This window comes from Phyllostomus discolor, chromosome 3 (assembly GCF_004126475.2).
Source record: "Phyllostomus discolor isolate MPI-MPIP mPhyDis1 chromosome 3, mPhyDis1.pri.v3, whole genome shotgun sequence".
Taxonomy (NCBI): Eukaryota; Metazoa; Chordata; class Mammalia; order Chiroptera; family Phyllostomidae; genus Phyllostomus; species Phyllostomus discolor.
Window position 1 is genome coordinate 650,626 of NC_040905.2, and position 18,667 is coordinate 669,292.

The following is an 18,667-nucleotide window of genomic DNA, read 5'->3' on the forward strand; positions in this document are numbered from 1 at the left end:
GCTGAGGGAGTTCTCTGGAGGCCAGGGCTGGGGAGGCAGCTCCGTTCCGTCACACTGTGGATTACGTCAGCGTCACCTATCTGTCCGCGAACCCTGATTTAATGCCCCGGACACAGACCTCGCACGCTGTGCACTGGGATGGAGAGACTAGAAGCCGTCAAAATTACAAGCGTCTGTGCAAAACCTTTAGTTTACTACAAGGGGCGTCCGTAGAAACTGTTCCATCTCATGCAGGTGCGTGAGTTTGTCTGTGTACTTCTCAGACGCAGCGGAGGGGGACCTCAGGCCGGGGCATCGTTTGGACTTGCCATACCGTGAGGTAGGGACCGGGCGGGGGTCGGACACGCCCTGCCTGCGGTGCAGGCGCTGCGGTCAACCCCCAGGCACTGTCCTTGGCTCGGTCCACGGGGCGAGCTCACGGCCACGCTTCTCGGGCTCATCGCTTGCACTTCGTTTCAAGCCACTGTTTTCACTCTGAAAACTCCGAACGCCTCACTGACGACAGCCCATACAACCCTCCTGGTCATGGACGACACCAAGCCTCTGGCTCCAAAGTTCAGCTGTTTTTGAGTTATTTGGACAAAAGGTCAAAAGATATCGTTCTCAGCAGGAAAAGTGTAATTTTCCATGTCTCTCTGATGTTCGGAAACGGTTGAAGTGATTTCCCCCTAAAATTTCCACAAACAAATAACTTGTACCCGTGGAGTAACTAATCATGAGATAGATGCCTCGGCAGAAGTGTGGATAGGAACCCTCTCCCCTCCTATCCGTAACCCTGTCTGCCTGCGCATCCTGAGGGTGCACCCTTGGGGGGGAGCCAGAGATCACCCCCAGTTAAAACTCAGACCTTTCAAGCTTGTGCTAAGGGCATGGAAAGCGCTTCTAAAAGGGCTCTGAGCCTGGGGGCTACAGCAAAGCCCTCCCCTCTGTCACATGCTCGTCCGGGATTCAGCTACAGCTGGGAGAAGAGCCCTGGTGTCTGAGACCACCCAGCACCCCGTCTGTGCAGGCGGGGCCCGCCTCGCTGTCTGACTGTGCGGGCCCCATCTCGCTCGTCCACGGACTTCCCAGCGCACTTGTCTTTCCGTGAGGAGCTCGCTCTGGCCTCCCGTGCCAAGGTGACTCTGCTCTCGGAGTTGGACTTGCAGGATTTGCAGGATTTACCTCTGGGGGCCCCAGGCGTTTTCAGTATTTTTGTGTACTTTGCTTGACGTTGCTCAGTATGAGGTTGAACCTGCCAGGAGTTAGACTTGGGGCTCCCAAGACAGGGCCACGGGCCACCAGCACGCGTAGGAGCAGGTCGCGTGGGGAGCCTCTCTCCCCCCTCCGCTCACTGTCCCCTCGCCTGCAGGGCTGGTTTGCATTTCGACCACCGTAAACAAGTGTTTGGCCTCTGGGGAGGGAGGTGGGAGGTGGAGTTTCTGAGACTCAGTTCGGGCCTTTGATGGGCTTCCCATTCCTGCCCCCTCCCAGGTGTCTCGGGTGTGACCGTCTGAGTCGCCTCTGGGCTGTCAGGTGACTGACAGCCCCCAGGATTATCGTAGTTCCTCTCCTTCGCGCACCACTCGCATCTCGCGAGTGTCTTCCTCCAGCTGCGCGAGTCTGGCCGTCGCCCGGTCTTTGCCCCGTCGAGGTCGATGTCGCGGTCCTCCGGAGCCCCCACGCTGCCGCGCGCCGAGGTAGGGCGGGCGGGTCCGGGGAAGGTCCAGGTGCCAGGGCGCTGCCGTCGTCGCGGGCCGAGCCTGCGGCCCCGCGCCCGGGCCGGGGCTCCCGCCAGTCCCCGGCGCGAGTCCGTCTCCCGGGCTAGGAGACGTCGGCGCCGCGGCCCCCGCACGCGCCCCGCCCGCGCCCCGCGCCCGCCGCGACGTCGGGGGTCTCGGCCGCGCCCCTCCGGACGCGTGTCCGTCGGGCGCGCGAGCGTCCGTGCGCGCCCCGCGCGCCTCCGGCCGGGCAGGAACTTTTCTGCCGCGGGGGCGGGGGGCGCGCCGGGGCCGCGGGGCGGGGGGCGCGCGGGGCGGGGGGCGCGGGGCGGGGCGGGGGCGGGGCGCGGGCGCGGCGCGGGCGGGGCGCGGGGCGGGCGGGCGCCGGCGGCGGCGGCCATTGGCTGGGGCGCCATCCGGGGCCTGCTCGGCGCCGCTCGCTCGCCGCTCGCCCTGAAGGCAGCAACATGGCGGAGGTGAGCGCGGCCCGGCGGGAGGCGGCCGAGCGGCCCGGCGGCCCCGCGGCCCCGGCCGGCCTGGCTGTCCCGGGCGCCCCGCGTCCCCGGCGGCGGCGGCGGGCGGGCGCGGGCTGCCGGCGGGGCTAGGCCGCGGCGGGCGGGCGGGCGGGCGGAGGCGGCGGGCGGCGAGCCCCGGGCCGGGGACGGCGCCGAGTCGGGGCCGCGGGCGGACGCGCAGCCGGGGCGCTGCCTGCGGGCGGGCTGCGGGGCGGCGGCGGCGGCGGGCGGCGACAGCGCCGGCGGGAGGAGCGGCTCCGCGCTGCGGGGTCCCGGCTGCGGGCGCGCAGGGCAGCGGAGGGCGGGATGCGGGAGTCCGAGGTGCGGGGCCGGCGGACACCCTGCGCGGTGCACTCCGGGGCCCTCGGCGGCCCTGTCCGCTGCCGGCTGCCGGCCGCGTCCCCCGGGGCCGGGGAGCCGAGGCTGGGGGGGTGGCGGGGAGGCCGGGGGACAGGACCCCCGGGAGGGACCGGCGTCTCCGCGCTCTGCACGGAGGATGCATTGGTGCCCCTGTCTGGGGAGACTGGCTGGCTGCGCTCCGATCTCCGCCCGGCCCGGACAGGGGTCGCGGGCGCGGGGTGCGCAGGTGCCGGGGGACGAGGACGGGGCCGGGGAGCCGGGGGTTTCGGGGACCTGAGATGCGGGTCGGCGCGGGGCTGCGGACCCACGCTCTGGTTGTAACTCGCCGAGCGCCCAGGCGGGCAGCACCCGCCTGTTACTCCGGAGTCGCCGCCCGGGGCTCGGGAGGGGCCGGGAGGGCCCGGGAGGGCCCCGGGCGAGCGCGGCCGGAGCGGCGAGTGGGTCTTTTTCGCACTCGGGCGGGCCGCCTCCTGGCCAGCTGTCCGGGCCGCCCCGGCTGCCCCGCTAACGGTAAGCTCTCCTTTCTCTCCTAGGCTTCTTTCGGGAGTTCCAGCCCAGGTGTGTCCTATTTTCTCACGTCTCCTGTGGGTCCCCGGCGTGGTGATGGGGCTCAGAGATCAGCCGCTGAAGGTTCTCCCACAAAAGATTGTCTGCCAGGCCTTTTTGCATGGTTTGTTTTTTAAGAGTTTCAGCGCCCATGTTGGTAATTAAGTTGTTGTGATCAGCCCAGAATAACAGAACTTTTTGGCAACACTATTGAATCATAATAACCATCTTTTCCGATTTCATGCCTCTGTACTATCCTCTTTCTCTTTTGTTGCCTGTTGAGAACACACCGTGTTGCAAACCCGATAACAGACAACTGCTCTTTAACTCCAACACGTCGTGTTCTTTCTTCCAAGCCGGAGACGGTTAACGCAACGCCAGCTTCCCGCACCTTCGGAGATTTGGGGTCAGTGTTACCTTGGACTCTGTTGGTCAGGACGCGGGGGGTGTGCTGGTCATTCAGCATGACGCCCACCCTCCCTGATCGTGTCTCGTACGTTTTCCGTAGTTGAGAAGTGCCTGCTCATTGTGGTGCAGTTGGAATTTGAGAGTTAGGGAAAGCTGCCTCCATCCAAAGAGATGCCGGATATCGGAGTCCGGCGGGAGAAGCAGTGGCAGGCCTGAGGTGAGCCTGCCGGGCAGCACTGCCCAGCACGGAGCTGCTTAGCCTTTTGTGGCCGGAAAGCCCTGGGAGGATGTGAGGAGGCCGGGGGACTCGCCCAGAGCTCCTCGCATTGGCACCTCGCCACCCTTTGGAGCCTGGGTGCCCCTGCAGCCCTCCCGGTGAGGCCCTGAACGTGAGGGTAACGACCCTCACCCTCCCAGCCCCTTGGGGCTGCCGCCTCCCCCTCTGGGTCTGCAGGCCACCTGCCTCTGTCCCCTCGCAGCTCCCTGGTTGACACTGGAGGACGTGGGGGGCTGCCTGGCTGTGCAGAGGCACCTGGTTCGCAAGGGCCGGGGGTGCCCAGACCCATCGAACCACCACCCCCGCCCCCCGCAGGTGGCTGCACGTTGGGTCCACTTTTGAGGTCTCCCTTAATTCCCACTTAGGGTCTTGTGAAGCAGTCAACAGGGTGGACAAGGGATGGGTGGTTATTTAAACAGAGCTGCACGCGTCTTCACGTTTAAAAACCGTTTTAGGACGTTTCTTTGTTGTAACTGGTCTTAGGAAAAGAACATTTACGTGCAGGGTGCCAAACATCTGGACGACAATGGGGTTCTCCCATTTCGCACCGCCGCTGTTCAGACGCTGCAGTCGGAACAGCAAGCGAAATGATGTGTGTGGTTTCGGGGTCTAAACAAATTCATACTCTGTTTTCAATCGATTAGTCAATTTTAAAGAGAATTTCAGAGCTAGAAGAGACTCTCGAGGCCCCGTAAGCCAGCCCTGCGTGTTTTACAAAGGAAGAGCTGGACCGAGGCCCGGAGAGTTGGAATGACTTGTCTCGGGTCCCAGAGACCCAGGGACAGAGCCAAGAGTAGACCCTGAGGCCCCTCGCCCCTGGCCGTCATTGAACACCTCCCACTTTAACGGGGAGCCTGCTGGGGGCACCCAGTGGTGTGGGGGCCGCCGAGGGTGGGGCTCTGCCGAGGGCGGGGCTCTGCCGCGGAGCCGTGCTGACGGAGGTGGCCAGGAATGCCTCAGAAATTTTGTAAGGGTAGATGTTCTGCTTTTCGGCTCTGTAATGTTTTTTTGTTTAACGTTAAATTGATCCTATACTTCCACAGGTTCTAAAGTAAGCAGATAATGTTTTCAACGTTGAGAAAGGAAGGTGGTGGTGCAAACCTCCTAAAGAATAACGTCCCATAGAAAGTGTGTGTATGTTTTTTTTGGAGCAAATGATCAGAATTGTCCAAACTGAGAATCAGGAACATTGAATTATGTCTGTGTTTTTTTTTTTCCATCGTGAAGAATCTTAGGTCTAGATCAGTATTTTACTCATGATCTCATGCCGTCCTTAAGTGTTGCAAATTCCAGGATGTTACGTGGCTTGACTGAAGAGAGACCAAACTCTTCACGTCGAATGTGCGTCCGCTTCTCCCGTCGTGCACCTCGGGGTTCCGCCGCTCGGCTCCTTCCCAGCCCTGAGAGTCACTGGTCCGATCGGCTTCGACGCCGGCGCAAACACGAGGAGAGAGTCCCACTTTCCATCACTTGATTTTATTCTCTTGGGATTATGGGTCTTACTTACTTTTCCGCTTTGTTTTCAGAGTATCTTGTATCTTGGTGTTTGCCATTAAAATGTGTTACAATCTCACGAGCAGCTCACGATGGGCCACGTCCTCCCAAACCCACGGTTCTCTGTGTCCCCTTCGTGTGAGCTTCCGGACGGTCTGAGTCACCCGGGGAGAGCACGCTCGCTCGTGCGGTGTGACGCCGCCGGGCTCGCGCAGGGAGCCCGCAAGGCTGCCACGGCCCAGATCGCCGGGCAGCGGCCTCACAGAGACTCGCGCTGGTTCAGAAACCAGGTTTCTGTTGTATTGTGCACCTTTAGTTGGGGTTTGGAATTTGGGTAACATACTCTCTTCTCCCAAAGTGTTTGGCCTTAGTGTATAACAGATTATCCTGGGATCTTCCATCCATTGGTTTCGTACAAACTTATTAAACTAACCTCGTAAGCAAGTTTGACTTCTCTCTGAGAACGTTTAGTTAGGACCGCTGTGCCTGGAACTCACCTTGCTGCTGTTGTCAGTCTCATCCTTGCGGACTGGAGTCCTGAGGGAAGTGTCGTTGAATCCCTCCGGCGGCTGCTGCTGCTGCTGCTGGGGTCGAGGTCTTGGCAGACCGGGTGGTCGTGCCCTGCAGCCTGCGACCTGCAGGGCAGATGCGTCTGTGAGCGCACACGCAGGCAGCAGGAGGCGCTGGCGGAGGAGCCCCGGCGCCCTCTCCCGTGCACAGCCGTGGGGGCCTGCCACACCGCTGAGCCCCTCTCGTCCTGCAGGGTCTCTGTCTTCCGAGGACCACGACTTCGACCCCACCTCGGAGACGCTGGCGCAGGGCTACGATGAGGACCGGGCCCTGGAGGAGGAGGAGGAGGAGGTGATGGACGGCGGCAAGGACTTCAGCTCGGAGATCGAAGACCTGGAGAAGGTACAGGGTGTGGCTTTAACTTCCAGCGATGGGTGTTGGAATTCCGTTGTACATTACCTTCCGCTCTGCGGGGTTTGATCGTTTACGGAGTGTCGCTGATTTTGTCGTCATTTGGGAGGGTAGCTACTGAGTACACTTTTATTTAATCTTTAAGGCTTATTCTGTGACCCTGACTCGTAGGTGTGCGCCGGCACAGTGAAGGAGGCGCACCTGACGACAGGGGGGGGCTGTGGGGACACGGCCCCGGGAGGGCCCGAGCCTGGGTCCCGAGCCCCTGCCCAGCACCCTGTGCCAGCCCAGGCTGCCGCCTGCGGGCCGGGCCGTGTTCACTGCAGGGGTGCAGGGAGGGGGCATTCCCGCAGGTCACGAGCGGCCTGGTAGACGAGGCTACTCTGAGAGCATCGAAGAGAGAAGGTTTCACTCTGTTTTAAGTCAGTAACATCTGATTCCCCTGACCCCTGACCCCTGTCATCTTCTTAAGAGTTGGCAGGAGCAGATGTGATGATGTGACGTTCCAGTCACAGTCAGTGTAAATTCAGGCGAGCAGGGCTGACACTCGCGTCTGCCCCAGCTCCACGAGGAGAGGCCTGCCCGGGGCTGTGCTTCCCCGCACGCTGACCGAGCCTGCACGTTCGTGATCGGCCCGGAACCACAGACGCTCGGGAACACGGCGGGGTGGTCATCGGCCTCTCCCGAGTCCTCACGCCCCTTTCCTCCGCAAACACGACGCAGCACATTCTCACAGCCGTGCTCTCCCCTGCGGCCCCGCCCGGCCGGTGGGCTGGGGGTCCCACCGCCGCACACGGGACGGGGGGCGGAGGCTCCTGGGCTGGGCTCGCTCTGCTGGGCCTTGCGTTCTCCAGACAGAGTCGCCCACGGGCAGATGAATCCAGCGCAGGTGCCGTTAGATTCAGTCGTTTAAGAAATGAGTACATCTCCTGTGAGCCAAACGTGTGTGTCAGAACAGAGGTAACATGTATAGGAGACACTGCCTCCAGGGCGGGGAGGGGTGGGGCCGGGACCAGAGCTCCTGGAGCCCAGAACGCAGCTGGCAGCATCCCCCAGCCGGGGCGGGGGGCAGTGGGACCGTGCCCCTGAGACCCAGGAGCTTGTGCTGCGTGTGGGGCAGGTGTGGAGCGCTGGGAAGCGTGAGAGCTGTCTGCAGTGCGAGCTCTGGGGGGCACGGATCTATGTAGCCCGGGGGGGGGGTCGGTCTGTGGATGTCTCCTTAGAGGGGGCCGCACGGGCGGCTGTTTGTCACAGGCCGGTGGGGCCTGGCGGGGGTGCACGTGGTCTGGCAGCTTCCGCTGTGCTTCTCCAGAGGCGAGGAGAGCTGCTGTGGTCTGCGTTGAGTGGGTGTTAGGGGAAATGGGGGAGACTTGGGGCAGTCGTCAGGAGCCGAGTTCCTCGCTCACCTTCGCATGGGACACTTAGTCCGCACTCAGGGTCTTGCGCTCCGTCTGGTGAGCCCTGGTGGTTCAAGCCTCCAGCTCCTCCCCGGCGGGGCGGTGTCAGTGACTCCGCCTCCGGCAGGCGGCGTACAACAACCAGGGCAGAACAGGCAGCAGCCGCAGGGGCAGGAGGACCGGCAGGAGGGAGGGGCGCCGTCTCTCCGACAGTCGGTGGCGTCGGGGTCCGTGAGCGCTGGGCAGGGGCTCCGTCTGCTCAGGGGCCCCTGGTGACCGTGCGGGCAGTCACGCGGAGCGGCAAGCTGCAGGTCACAGGAGGTCAGTGGCTGCGGGGAAGCGGCTCCGAGGTGAACCCGACAGAGGCGGCCCCGGGAGAGGGGCCCGGAGCCCGGCTGTGGGGCGGCCACACTCCGGTTAACGGCGGTGCTGGGGGCTCGAGCCTGGCGTCCAGCGGGGGCGCAGCCCTGCCGTGACGCCCCCGTGCTCACGTGTGCCCCGTGCCGTGTGCTCACGTGTGCCTGGCCCCGCAGGAGGGAAGCATGCCGCTGGAGGACCTGCTGGCCTTCTACGGGTGCGAGCCGGCACTGCCCGCCGCCGCAGACTCCAGCGCGGACAGCTCCCCGAGTGGCCTCGCGGACGAGCTGCCGGACATGACCCTGGACAAGGTGAGCGCGGGCGTGGGAAGGAGGGGTCCCGGGGCCACGGCCCCTGGCTGGTCCGGGTGGCGTTTTCCTTCCGTGAGAGGCCGTGGCAGCTCTGAGACGTGAACCCCCTCCCGGTCCACTGCTCTTCCCGCTCGGGTGGCTGGTTTGAGTGCCGTCCGGCTCTCGTCACACTGCGTTACCCGCGGCGGCGGCTTCTTGACAGTTTGCATGTTTGCGGATTCTCCCGTGACGCCCCGCCCTCCCCGCACAGACGGGGTTTCCCCGAACGTAGACTTTGCTCTAACCCCTTTGACCCCGTGAACGCCGGGACGCCGGCTCCGGCGGGGGCGTTGGAGTCGGGTTCCAGCCGGGCCCGGGGCCCTGCGGGGGCCGCCGACAGGCCGCGGGCGGGAAGGCCCGGTGGCTGCGGAGGAGCATTCACACCGAGCTGTCTCTGCTAACAGATCCCCGGGGAGCCTCCCTCGCCTTTCTGCTCTCGGGCAGGGAGAGGAATCCACATCTTGGAACCTCTTCCTGTGAGTTTCCTTCCCGCTTCTCTGTCGAATGTCGTGTGAATGTGCTGCCGGGGGCTGGAGGCCGTGGCCGCTCGGCAGACAGCGTGCGCCGGCTGGGGCCCGGCACCGGGCAGCCGCCACCCACACGGCCTCACGTGCAGGCCTGTCTCCGCTGAGGTGGTGTCACCACTGGTCAGGGTGCTCGCTGGTGGGCTTTCCTCGCGGCAGGAGGGGGGCTTGCCAGGCGTCCCCCAGCGTCTGTGGGGGTGGGCGGGTCGGCCCCAGGACCCCCGGGAACCCCTGTGTCCAAGGGGCTCAGGCCCCGGCCGTGGGATGGTGAGCACGTGTGCCTGCGTGCGGAGGTCCCCCCTCCCCCACTGGGTGGTTCCGGCCCCTGACACCGCAGTGCCGCAGAGGTGACACGCGGGGGAGCCTGGGTGTCGGGGCCACGCCGGCGACAGGGGGCGCTCTCCCAGACGGTTCAGGTCCCCCCCGGTGGGCTGACCGTGGGCGCGGAACCCTCAGGTGCTGGGGCTGACGATATTCATTCTGGTGGGAAGTGAGTTCAACTGTTCCCCACTTGGTGGGGCTGCTTTTGCTCGGGAGTCCCTGACGGTCAGCCCGCGGCCTCAGATCGGCTCTGAGACAAATCGCTGTAAACCTGAACAGTGTAGTTACTGGGTGCAGCTAAGTACTGAGTGTCTGTAAATAGTTACGTGAGGTAAGTTGTGGAATCTCAGATTTTCTCAGAACCGAAGCAGCTTCAGCTAGTTCCCAGTCGCACCGCCACGGGCGCGTCTGCGGACCCCGGGAGGCGCTGGCGTCTGACCCCCCGCGCCCGCCCCCCTGCCCCCACAGGAGGAGATAGCCAAGGACCTCCTGTCCGGGGACGACGACGAGGAGACGCAGTCCTCCGCCGACGACCTGACCCCGTCCGTGACCTCCCACGAGACGTCCGACTTCTTCCCGCGGCCGCTGCGATGTAAGGCGCGGCGCCGGCCCCGGCTGCTCTGGCTCCACCGCCTCGTCCCGCGTTCAGTGGGCGGTCGGGGGAGTCTCGGGTTTTTACGTAGCTGGGACGAGACGCCGTCGTGGCCTGAGTAAGAACTCGAGCTTTTTCGCTGGGATCGAGGGCAGCTGGAGCCGTGTCCGGGGACCAGCAGCCCGTGCGGCTCTGTGTGGCTGCTGGTCCCCGGGGCCGCCTGCCCCTGCGAGGGCCGGTCCTGCTCCAGCCGTGGGGCCAGGCAGACTTTTCCGGACCGACGGTAGAGGGCCCTCCTCTCCTGTTTTTGAAAACCATCCGTTGGTCAAAGTTTATTTTTTATTTTTAGTGATTTATTTAATCATTACTTTCTATTCTGTTCTTGGTGTCATCCCTTAGTGCGCATCAGTAGTACTTAGGTCTGTGCACGGAAATAGTTTCTCATGGGCCACTTATCTCGCAGGCATTTTTGTGGTGCAGCTGTTCAGCTCACTAGTGCAAATACACACACGTGTGCACGGAGGCTTAGCGTGCAGCCCAGGCTGAGGAGCAGGACCGGGCCTCGGTGCCCGAGCTCCCCTGCCGGGCGCCCGGCCCCCCAAACTCAGGGACGCAACCGAGTGATCGTGAGGACGCCCTCCGGGGGCGTCCAGCCTGCGGCCCAGCCCAGACGTGAATTCACCCACCCGGAGCCCCAGGTTCTCGGTGTCCCCTGTCCCAGCGTGTCCAGCGTGGGGCCTGAGATGGCTCTTCCTCATGTGGCGCAGACACGCCAGGGGCAGGGCGGGGCACGCCCGCACACGCGCTCTCCGTGGCTCCCCTGCCGGCCGCGCTCGGGGTCAGAGGCGTGGGGACAGTGCGAGAGGGTCCGCGTGTCCGCCCCGATCTCGTTGGGTCGGCCCATTGCAGCAGACGCTCGGTGCCAGGGGCTCCTCCGCGTGCCACAAAGATGAACTTGAACCTCCTCCCCCGCCCCCCCCCCCCCCCCCAGCGAACACGGCCTGCGACGGGGACAAGGAGCCCGAGGTGGAGGGCGTGGAGGCGGACGGCGGGGACTCGCCCGAAGACCTGAGGAAGGTGAGTGGGGCGGCCGCCGGCACGCGGTGGCCGTTTGGATGGAAGCATCAAGGTGGCTTTGTAAACGATGTGAGAAGCTCGGCCGCCACATGGTGCAGCCTCTTTTGACCTGCGGTGGCTATCCAGGGAGCAGGAACCTCTCCGGTGCCTGTCCTCAGAGTGGTGAGTTGTCCCTGCGCTGCGTCCCCTGCAGGAGATCATGATCGGCCTGCAGTACCAGGCGGAGATCCCCCCTTACCTCGGAGCCTACGCCGGGCAGGAGAGAGGTAAGGGGCGTCGGTCTCCATGGAGACAGCTCGGTGGGCGGGGCTGCCTCTTAACATGGTTATGTCTGCACCCAACACAGGGCAGCCTTGGCGGTGGGGGGGCCCGGGGCTCTGGGGAGGGGGGGCCGGCTCAGGAGCACGGCCTCCGCGGGTGGGGCTTGGAGCCCGCACCACCCACCCCTCGGCCTCCCTCCCGCTCTGGCAGGAGGGGTGGAGCTGTGCCCCCGGAGGAAACGGGGAAGCTGGGACTGGTCCTCTTGGGGAGGAAACTCCGGAGGGACAGGGAGACCCCGGGAAACCCCTGCCCGGCCAGCTCCAGCCCTGGAAGAGCAGGAGGTGGGGCGTGGGGGCTCCGCTCTCGCTCACACACCCCCCACCGACGTGTGGTTGGTCTCTCCTCGCGTGGCCGGTAGGCCCCCGCTCTGGCTGGTTCTGGAAACAGGGAGGGGGCGGGGGCAGCCACGCGGGTTTGGCCTCTTCCCTAACGAGGGTCCAGTGGAGGCCGTGGTGGCAGCACAGCGGAGGCTGCTGGGCCTGGGGGGCAGAGAGAGTGCCCTCTGATGGGGGGTGAACTCAACCGCCAGAGGAGCCCCCCGCTGTAGCCGCCGGAATGCTTGGTGGTTAATAAAGTTAGGGAACCGTTTGAAAGCCCTGCTGAGGAGAGGCAGGCCGTGCCCGCCAGTCGGGCTGCCGGTGTCCGCGTGGCGAGACCCTGGCCCCGGGGAGGGGCCCGCCAGGGCCGGCGTCCGCGGCCCCAGTGCTCACTGCCCGTGTCCCCAGGGCCCGAGCAGGAGGACCAGCTGCTGTGGCGGCCCGGCGAGGTCCTGGAGAGCAGAGTGACGGAGTACCTGGTGGAGGCCGCGCTGAGGACCGGCGGCGAGAAGGCGGCCGCCCGGGGTGGGGCAGGCGCGCTCACGCGGGACAACGAGCAGGTGGGCCCGCCCCCACGCGCGCGGCCGCTGGGGTCACGTCTCTTCCCTCGTTTCCCTTCAGCTGTGCTTTGGGTGCTTCTGTTTGTGGGGCGTCTGGTGCGTTGCTACGCCTCGGAAAATGCCGGCTTACAGAACAGTCCCGAGACTCTGTCACGTCTTTCCCCTGGTCGCCTTCCCGCTCCGGGTCCTGTCCTGTGCTCTCTGGTCACCGAGTCCTGTCCTCCTTTGCTGCCGGGAATTCTTGAACGCGTCACTCCTGGTGACCGTGTGCCCCGCTCCGGGGTTGTGACGCCACTTCTTCAGGCCTTCTCCCTGGGACTTCCAGGGTTGTGGTGAAGGCCTTTCCGGGTGGTTCTCGAACTCCCCGCTCCTGGTCGTGGGGGGCGGGCGGGGGCGGCTTGTGGCCTGCAGGACTTTTTGAGTAGGGTAGCCCCCCCGCCCCCGTTCTGCCCCCGAACGGGCATGTGTCTGTGCCCCTCAGGCCCCGGCTCCCGTCTGTCCGCCTCAGGGTTCCCGGCGGGACGCGGCGCATGCCTGGCTGACGTGGCGCCCTCACACCCCTCCAGCGTGTGCGTGTGCCCGCCGCTGCTCCTGCTCCCGCTCCCACCCGGGCGAGCCACCGTCTGCAGCGCGTCTCCCGAGGGTGCTGCTTTCCTGGGGCAGCGGGGCCAGCCCCGGGCCCGCACAGGCTGCTGGGGCCGTCGGGCAGGAACTGCTTGCCCACGGCCACCGTGGTTTTGCTCTTTTAACCCTGGAAGCGGGGGCTGACTTACCAGACGCTGTCTTAGCAACTGTTGAGGTGGCTCTTTAATGAGCCACTGTTCATGTATCGATTACTAGCTTATTGGTATTAATACGTCAGCAGGTTAAATTAAGCTGCTGGCAAAGGTTTGCCAGTACCGAGCTCTCCTTGCCTGTCTCAAAACTTACTTGGGAAGGTGGGTCATTACCTAACTTTCTGTTGATTTCCGTCCACTTCTATTCAGTATATTCATAATTCCAAACAGACTCCATAGGAAGAAACCCGAAGTAAAAATAACAGACCCTTCGTGGGGGTGGAGGTGACCGAGGCCACGGCCAACCCGGTCACTATGGCACCCGCACTTGCGGCCCAGCTGCCGCCGCCGTCGGTCACTCAACCCTGCGAGGGGGGCGAGTTCTGGAGAGAGCACTGCGGTTCCAAGTCCTCCCGGGTGGGAGAGGCAGCCCGGAGCGGGCGTCCCCCCGGGTCAGAGGACCCCGCAAGAAGACGTCAGGAACGGCTCTGGGCTCCGTCCGAGCGGTGGGCACTGGCCGGGCCCCGGAGCCCGACCTCAGGGCGTTGTGCAGACCACACGTCCCGGCACGCGCGTCTCCGGGGGTCCGGGGGTCCGGGGCATTTCAGCCAGTAGTCGCCGAGACGTTCAGATACGCCGGCTGGGGGGTGGGCTGGGGGGCTGGGGGGTTTTGATGCTGTCAAGTATGAACCAGTGGTGGCTGGTTTTATCGGCTGGTTTCTCCCCCTCTCTCAGGCGTTGTATGAACTTCTCAAGTGCAACCACAACGTCAAGGAGGCCATCGAGAGGTACTGCTGCAACGGAAAGGCGTCTCAAGGTGAGGAGTGCCCGGGCTGGGAGCGGGCCGCGCGGGTCAGACTGGGTGAGGGCGGCCAGGGCAGTCAGGCTCTGCAGCACGGCCGGCCGCACGGTCTCGCCCGTCTGTGGGCGCCCAGCCACCCCTCCCCCCCCCCCCTCTGTCTGTGGGCGGCCCAGAGGCCGGTCCAGCAGTCAGCCGTGCCGCCTCCGCGGTCTGGGGGAACCGGGCGCAGGGCAGGGTAGGGCCCAGGAGGACAGTGTGCCTGAAGTGACTAAAAAGAACAACTTCACGGTATCATTGGGGGAAAAGTTGTTCTTTTTTGGGGAGGAGGATGGACAGGAGGTGGGAGGAGAATAATAAAAAAGAAACCTGTAGTTAGTATGTGCCGTAGTTAGTATGTGCCGTTGAACTTATTGCAAAAGGTGTATTTTTAATAATTATGTAGCGGCGTTTTCCCGATGCTTGAGTTTTGTTTTGTGTGTGTGTCGAGGAGAAAGGTTCCCTCAACTTCAGTGTTTCCATCGTCACGGAGACGGGTGTGTGGCCCGGGCGCTCGCTGAGTGTGGTGCGGTGCGGTGCGGTGGGGGGACAGCGCTCAGGAGCGCTGCAGACTCGGAGCTCCTGGAGAAACACAGGAGCCGAGAGCGGGACACCGGAGCCCTAGCTCGAGATAGTCTGTTGGATGTTTCCTTGTAAAAGTTGCTTCTTTGAGAAAACATTGTTTTAAGCTCTCGTGAGTGTCAAAAACTAAGCTGCCGGCTTCCTCCCTAGTTCAGACTGCTCTTCCCCTATCTCGTGGGCTCCCACGCCCGGCCTTGGGGGCCGCCCCCGCGTCCCTAAGCTCACCCTGCCCGCCCTGCCTGCCTGGTTGCAGGGGCTGGGGCTCCAGTGCCTGGGCTGCCGAGGGCGCACGCCCTTCCCGTTCCCTCCGCGTCCCAGAGCGCAGCCCTGCAGGCGCTGGCTTCAGGTGGCGGGCGCCGGCAGTTGCGGTCTCCGTTTCCAGACTCGCGGTTTCGATGTAAAGCCAGAGTAACGCATTTTTTTTTTTGAGTAAAAAACTTGTTATTTTCATTTAAAAAATAGACATATATATGCTTATAGTATTAAACAGGACAGCAATGAGCATAAATTGTAGAAAAACATTAAATTCTTGTCCCACCAGGCAGGAAAAAAACCCCAGTGTCTGTATTTTGGTGTTGTCGGCCCCTTGACAAGGTTTCTAGTGTCCATTCTCTTGGCAGTTCCAACAGAAGCCTCCAGCCCCGGGAATGTGTGTGTGTGAGAATGTGTGTGTGTGTGTGAGAACGTGTGTGTGTGTGTGAGAGAGAGTGTGAGAGAGAGAGAGATTTAGTCCGTGGCCTTCCCCACGGCAGACGCGCGGAGTGGAGCCCGCCGGCGTGCGTGGCGGTGCTCTGAGGCCGGTGAACTGTGTTTTGGAATCCCCGCAGACGGGATGGCCGCGTGGACGGAGGAGGAGTGCCGCAGCTTCGAGCACGCGCTCGTGCTTTTTGGAAAAGACTTTTACCTGATACAGAAGAACAAGGTAAGCCAGGCAGGTCTGCGCCGAGGGGTCGCTGAGTGGTCACTGCGAACACAGGGAGCTACTTCCCCGGTCCCCTGGGTCGAGACGCGGGCGGCGGCTCCCGAGCTGCTCGCAGGGCGCAGGCCTGCGGGTGCCGGGGAGCCTGTCTCTCCCGCCTGCTCCCTTGGCTTCCACTTGGTGCTGACCCGTGTGGGGCCGTGCGGCCTCGGAAATGGTTTCCTCGCTGGACTTTCCCGTGCGATGTCAAATAGTTTCATGCTTTTTGTGTGAAAACTTAATGGTTTCTCAAAGATGAGACGACCCGTCTAACTTGGTGAATAGATAAGAGATTTTGAAGGAGGCTGGGTTGCCCCCAAAGACCAGTTTTGCCACGACTTACGTGGAGGACAGCGTGGAGGACAGCAGTGGAGGACAGCGACACGGCCTCGGGTCTGGGTGCCCGGGCTCCCCGGGGCTGAGTGGGGGTGGACTCGGTGCGGCCAGGACGCCGCGGCCCCTGAGCTGTCGCGGTCGTCCTCTCCTCGCTCTGTGGGCACTGGGCGCCAGCTGCCTGCTGGCGGGGAAGCCAGCTTCCCGGCCGGGAGTCGTCCTGCTTCCCAGGGGGGTGCTGGCCCCTCTCCCAGGGGATCCCAGCAGCCCTTCCTCCCCGAGGGCGTGCCTGCGTCCGGCTTTAGGGGGTGGTGGGTTCCGTGGAGCCCGTCGCGGACAGAACCCTTGGGGTCAGGAAGGGCCCTGCCACGGTCAGGGCCGCTGGGAGAGGCCAGTGTTGTAGGGTTCTCCATAAAGGTGTGGGGTAATGTCTAGATGCACGTTGATTTTGTAAACAAATACTTTATGACTCAAGTAAACAAACATGGGGCTTTTGAGGGTAACTTCCTAAAATGTTCAGAATTTCATAATTCTGAAAATGGCCCACGGATTGGAGTTACAGCGTTGTAAAAAAAAAAAAGTCGACCATAAAACACGCATGGGGCCTGTTTGTAAAAGCCCACTCGGTCCGTCAGGTGAAAACGCGGACGGTGGCCGAGTGCGTGGCCTTCTACTACATGTGGAAGAAGTCCGAGCGCTACGACTACTTCGCGCAGCAGACCAGGTTCGGGAAGAAGCGGTACAACCACCACCCGGGCGTCACGTAAGTGCTGCGGGCTGGGCCCCGGGGCTCCGCGCCGTCGCTGGGTGCGCGCGCGCGTGCGCGGCCCCAGAGTCACGGGTGTGTCCCCAGGGACTACATGGACCGCCTGGTGGACGAGACGGAAGCTCTGGGCGGGGCGGTCAACTCGCCGGCCTTGACCTCCAGCCGCGCCGAGCCGGTGCCCGAGCCGCCGCTGAACCTCCTCAGCTCCTTCACCGCCGGGGACCTGACAGGTAAGGCGGGCGCAGGGCGCGCGGGGGCCCGGGCGAGGCCCGCCCCCCGCCCCTCCCGCCGCAGCGCAGGCCGCGGGCTCAGAGCTCTTTCCGCCCCCTCCAGCTCTGGCGGGCGCCGCGCCGCCCGGCTGCGGCGCCGCCGACGGGAACTGCCTGGACGACGGCTTCCCGGCGCTGGGCAGCGCGCCGCGCGCGCAGGCGAGCCACGTGCCCGTGGGCACGGAGGAGCTGCTCGCCCTGCCCAGCAGCGGGGAGGGCGACTGCTTCAACCTGTTCGAGACCGGCTTTTACCCGCCGGAGCTCAACCCCTTGAACCTGTGCGGCGAGGAGTCCGAGCGGCCCGCCAAGCGGCTGAAGGTGGGCATCGCCGTTCCCGAGCCCTTCCTCAACGAGGTGTCTGTCAGCAACCTGGGCGTGGACTTCGAACACCACACGCACCACATCGCCAGCGCCAAGATGGCCGTGTCGGTGGCCGACTTCGGCAGCCTGGCCGCCGGCGAGACCAACGGCTTCATCGGCGCGCACGGCCTGCACCCGCACGCCGCCCTGCACTCGGAGTGAGCGGCGCGCGCCAGCGCGCGGACAGGCCGGGGGTGCGTAGTCTTTCACTGGAAGCGTGAACGCCTTCTCTATGACATCAGTGATGTCAGTATGAACACGAACTATGTCTTGATTTGTCAAGAGTATTTCCCCGCCCCGGCCCACGGGTGCGGGACAGGTGCGGGACGGGCGCACCGTGACGGGCGGAGTCGGAGGGGCCGGACTCCGCGGGGCGGCTCTAAGCTCCGCCCCCGGCGCCTCCCCGCCCCCCTCCTCCGGCCCGTCTCCCCCCTCGGTGAGACCTGCGGGCGGGCCGCCAGCCCAGAACCAGCACCGGCGGCGGCGTCTGGACCGAGCGGAGCGGCGCCGGCGTGTCGGCGGCGCCTTTGCCGTAGCGGATGCAGTGGGGTCACAGTGTTTACAGGGACCGGTCCTGAGCCCCGCTAAATGTAGCATTTTTTGGTTTTCTTAATTCAATAAAAGCAGGGGTAGGTCTCTCTAAACTGCACAAACACGCAAGGACTTTCTAAACGGAAACTTCTCTCATGTTACTCAACTGGAGCGCTTCGGTTTACAGAGCAGCGGGGGCCCTCGGGACGCCGCCCCGACCCGGGGCCGGAGCCGGAGCCCTTGCGGGCCGCCTCCGCGGAACTGCGCGCTGCCGCCGGGAGAGTGGGACGTGGCTTCGTCTGTCGGCTGCAGAGCTGGCGCTGGAAGGCGCGGTGTCCGGGCGGGGTTCTGTCCACCGGCATCCAGACTGGGACTGTGGAAGTCGTGCCGGCCACCGGCCACCGGTAGTTGAGCCCCTCCGGGGGCCGTCAGGCGCCTCCGACGCCGCGGCGCGGAGCGTCACCGCCTGGAGGGACTCTGGGTCTCACGTGTGACCCGGGAGGACCTCGAAGTGAGTTCGGGCGCCTCGTTAGCTGGGGCAGTGGGCGAGAAACCGCGAGTTCGTCTCGGAAGTAGGTGCGTCTCCAGCTCGCGTTCCCTCTCCTGCGGGAGCGCCGCGCCCGAGCCCCGGCCGCCCTGCCCGCTGGACCCGCGTCCTCCCGGCCCGGGGGAAGCCAGGCCGCGCGTGGTGCAGTGCGGGGACGCAGTAAGCTTTGCTTCCATGTTTCACTTCCAACAGAATTTTCCTTCTTTTAAATTTTCGCCACTTTAATTAAAATTTTCAGTTTCTACTGGTTGTTTTGCTTTCCAGACAGCTTCCGTGCCTGGCTGCCCCGCCAGTCTCCAGTGGCGGCGGCGGGCGGCGGGTGGTGTCTGTTCCAGACTCGGAGCCCGGCGCCGCCCTCCGTGGGATGTGCGCGCGCGCTTCTCTTTGCAGCGTCTTAGCGGAGGTGGTTTCGCGGTGTTCACGCAGCACGGCACGCGCACTGTCAAACGCAGTCGGCCCGGCGGACCCCGCTGGGAAGCAGCGACCCGACGTCAGGCCGGCTGATAACACACCGGTCCGTGCACGCCGCCCGCTCCTCGGGGCGGTGGGCTGCGGGCCTCGGGCCTCGCCGCTTCTGTTCAACATCAGTGCGACCTCCGTCACTCAGCAGGCTGCCGGCTGTCATCGCCCTCTGCCTGGCTTTCACCTCCGCTCGGGGCTTGCAGGGGCC

General features: G+C 64.3%; 1 protein-coding gene across 3 annotated transcripts; it reads left to right on the forward strand.

Moving 5' to 3' along the window:
- Positions 1-2,041: 2,041 nt before the first annotated feature.
- Positions 2,042-17,230, forward strand: MIER3 (MIER family member 3). 3 transcript variants are annotated; one of them, XM_036020148.1, is made up of 15 exons: positions 2,069-2,176; positions 3,109-3,133; positions 3,630-3,746; positions 6,064-6,212; positions 8,152-8,286; positions 8,730-8,801; positions 9,639-9,762; positions 10,754-10,839; positions 11,033-11,105; positions 11,886-12,037; positions 13,549-13,630; positions 15,061-15,155; positions 16,160-16,287; positions 16,378-16,520; positions 16,624-17,230. In XM_036020148.1, the coding sequence occupies exons 4-15, from the start codon at positions 6,165-6,167 to the stop codon at positions 17,079-17,081; spliced, it is 1,596 nt and encodes a 531-aa protein (XP_035876041.1). In that variant the 5' UTR covers positions 2,069-2,176; positions 3,109-3,133; positions 3,630-3,746; positions 6,064-6,164; the 3' UTR covers positions 17,082-17,230. The 3 variants fall into 3 exon arrangements, with proteins under 3 accessions (XP_028379737.2, XP_035876040.1, XP_035876041.1); XM_028523936.2 differs by lacking the exon at positions 3,630-3,746 and having other exon boundaries at positions 2,042-2,176; XM_036020147.1 differs by lacking the exons at positions 3,630-3,746; positions 8,730-8,801 and having other exon boundaries at positions 2,042-2,176.
- Positions 17,231-18,667: the final 1,437 nt, after the last annotated feature.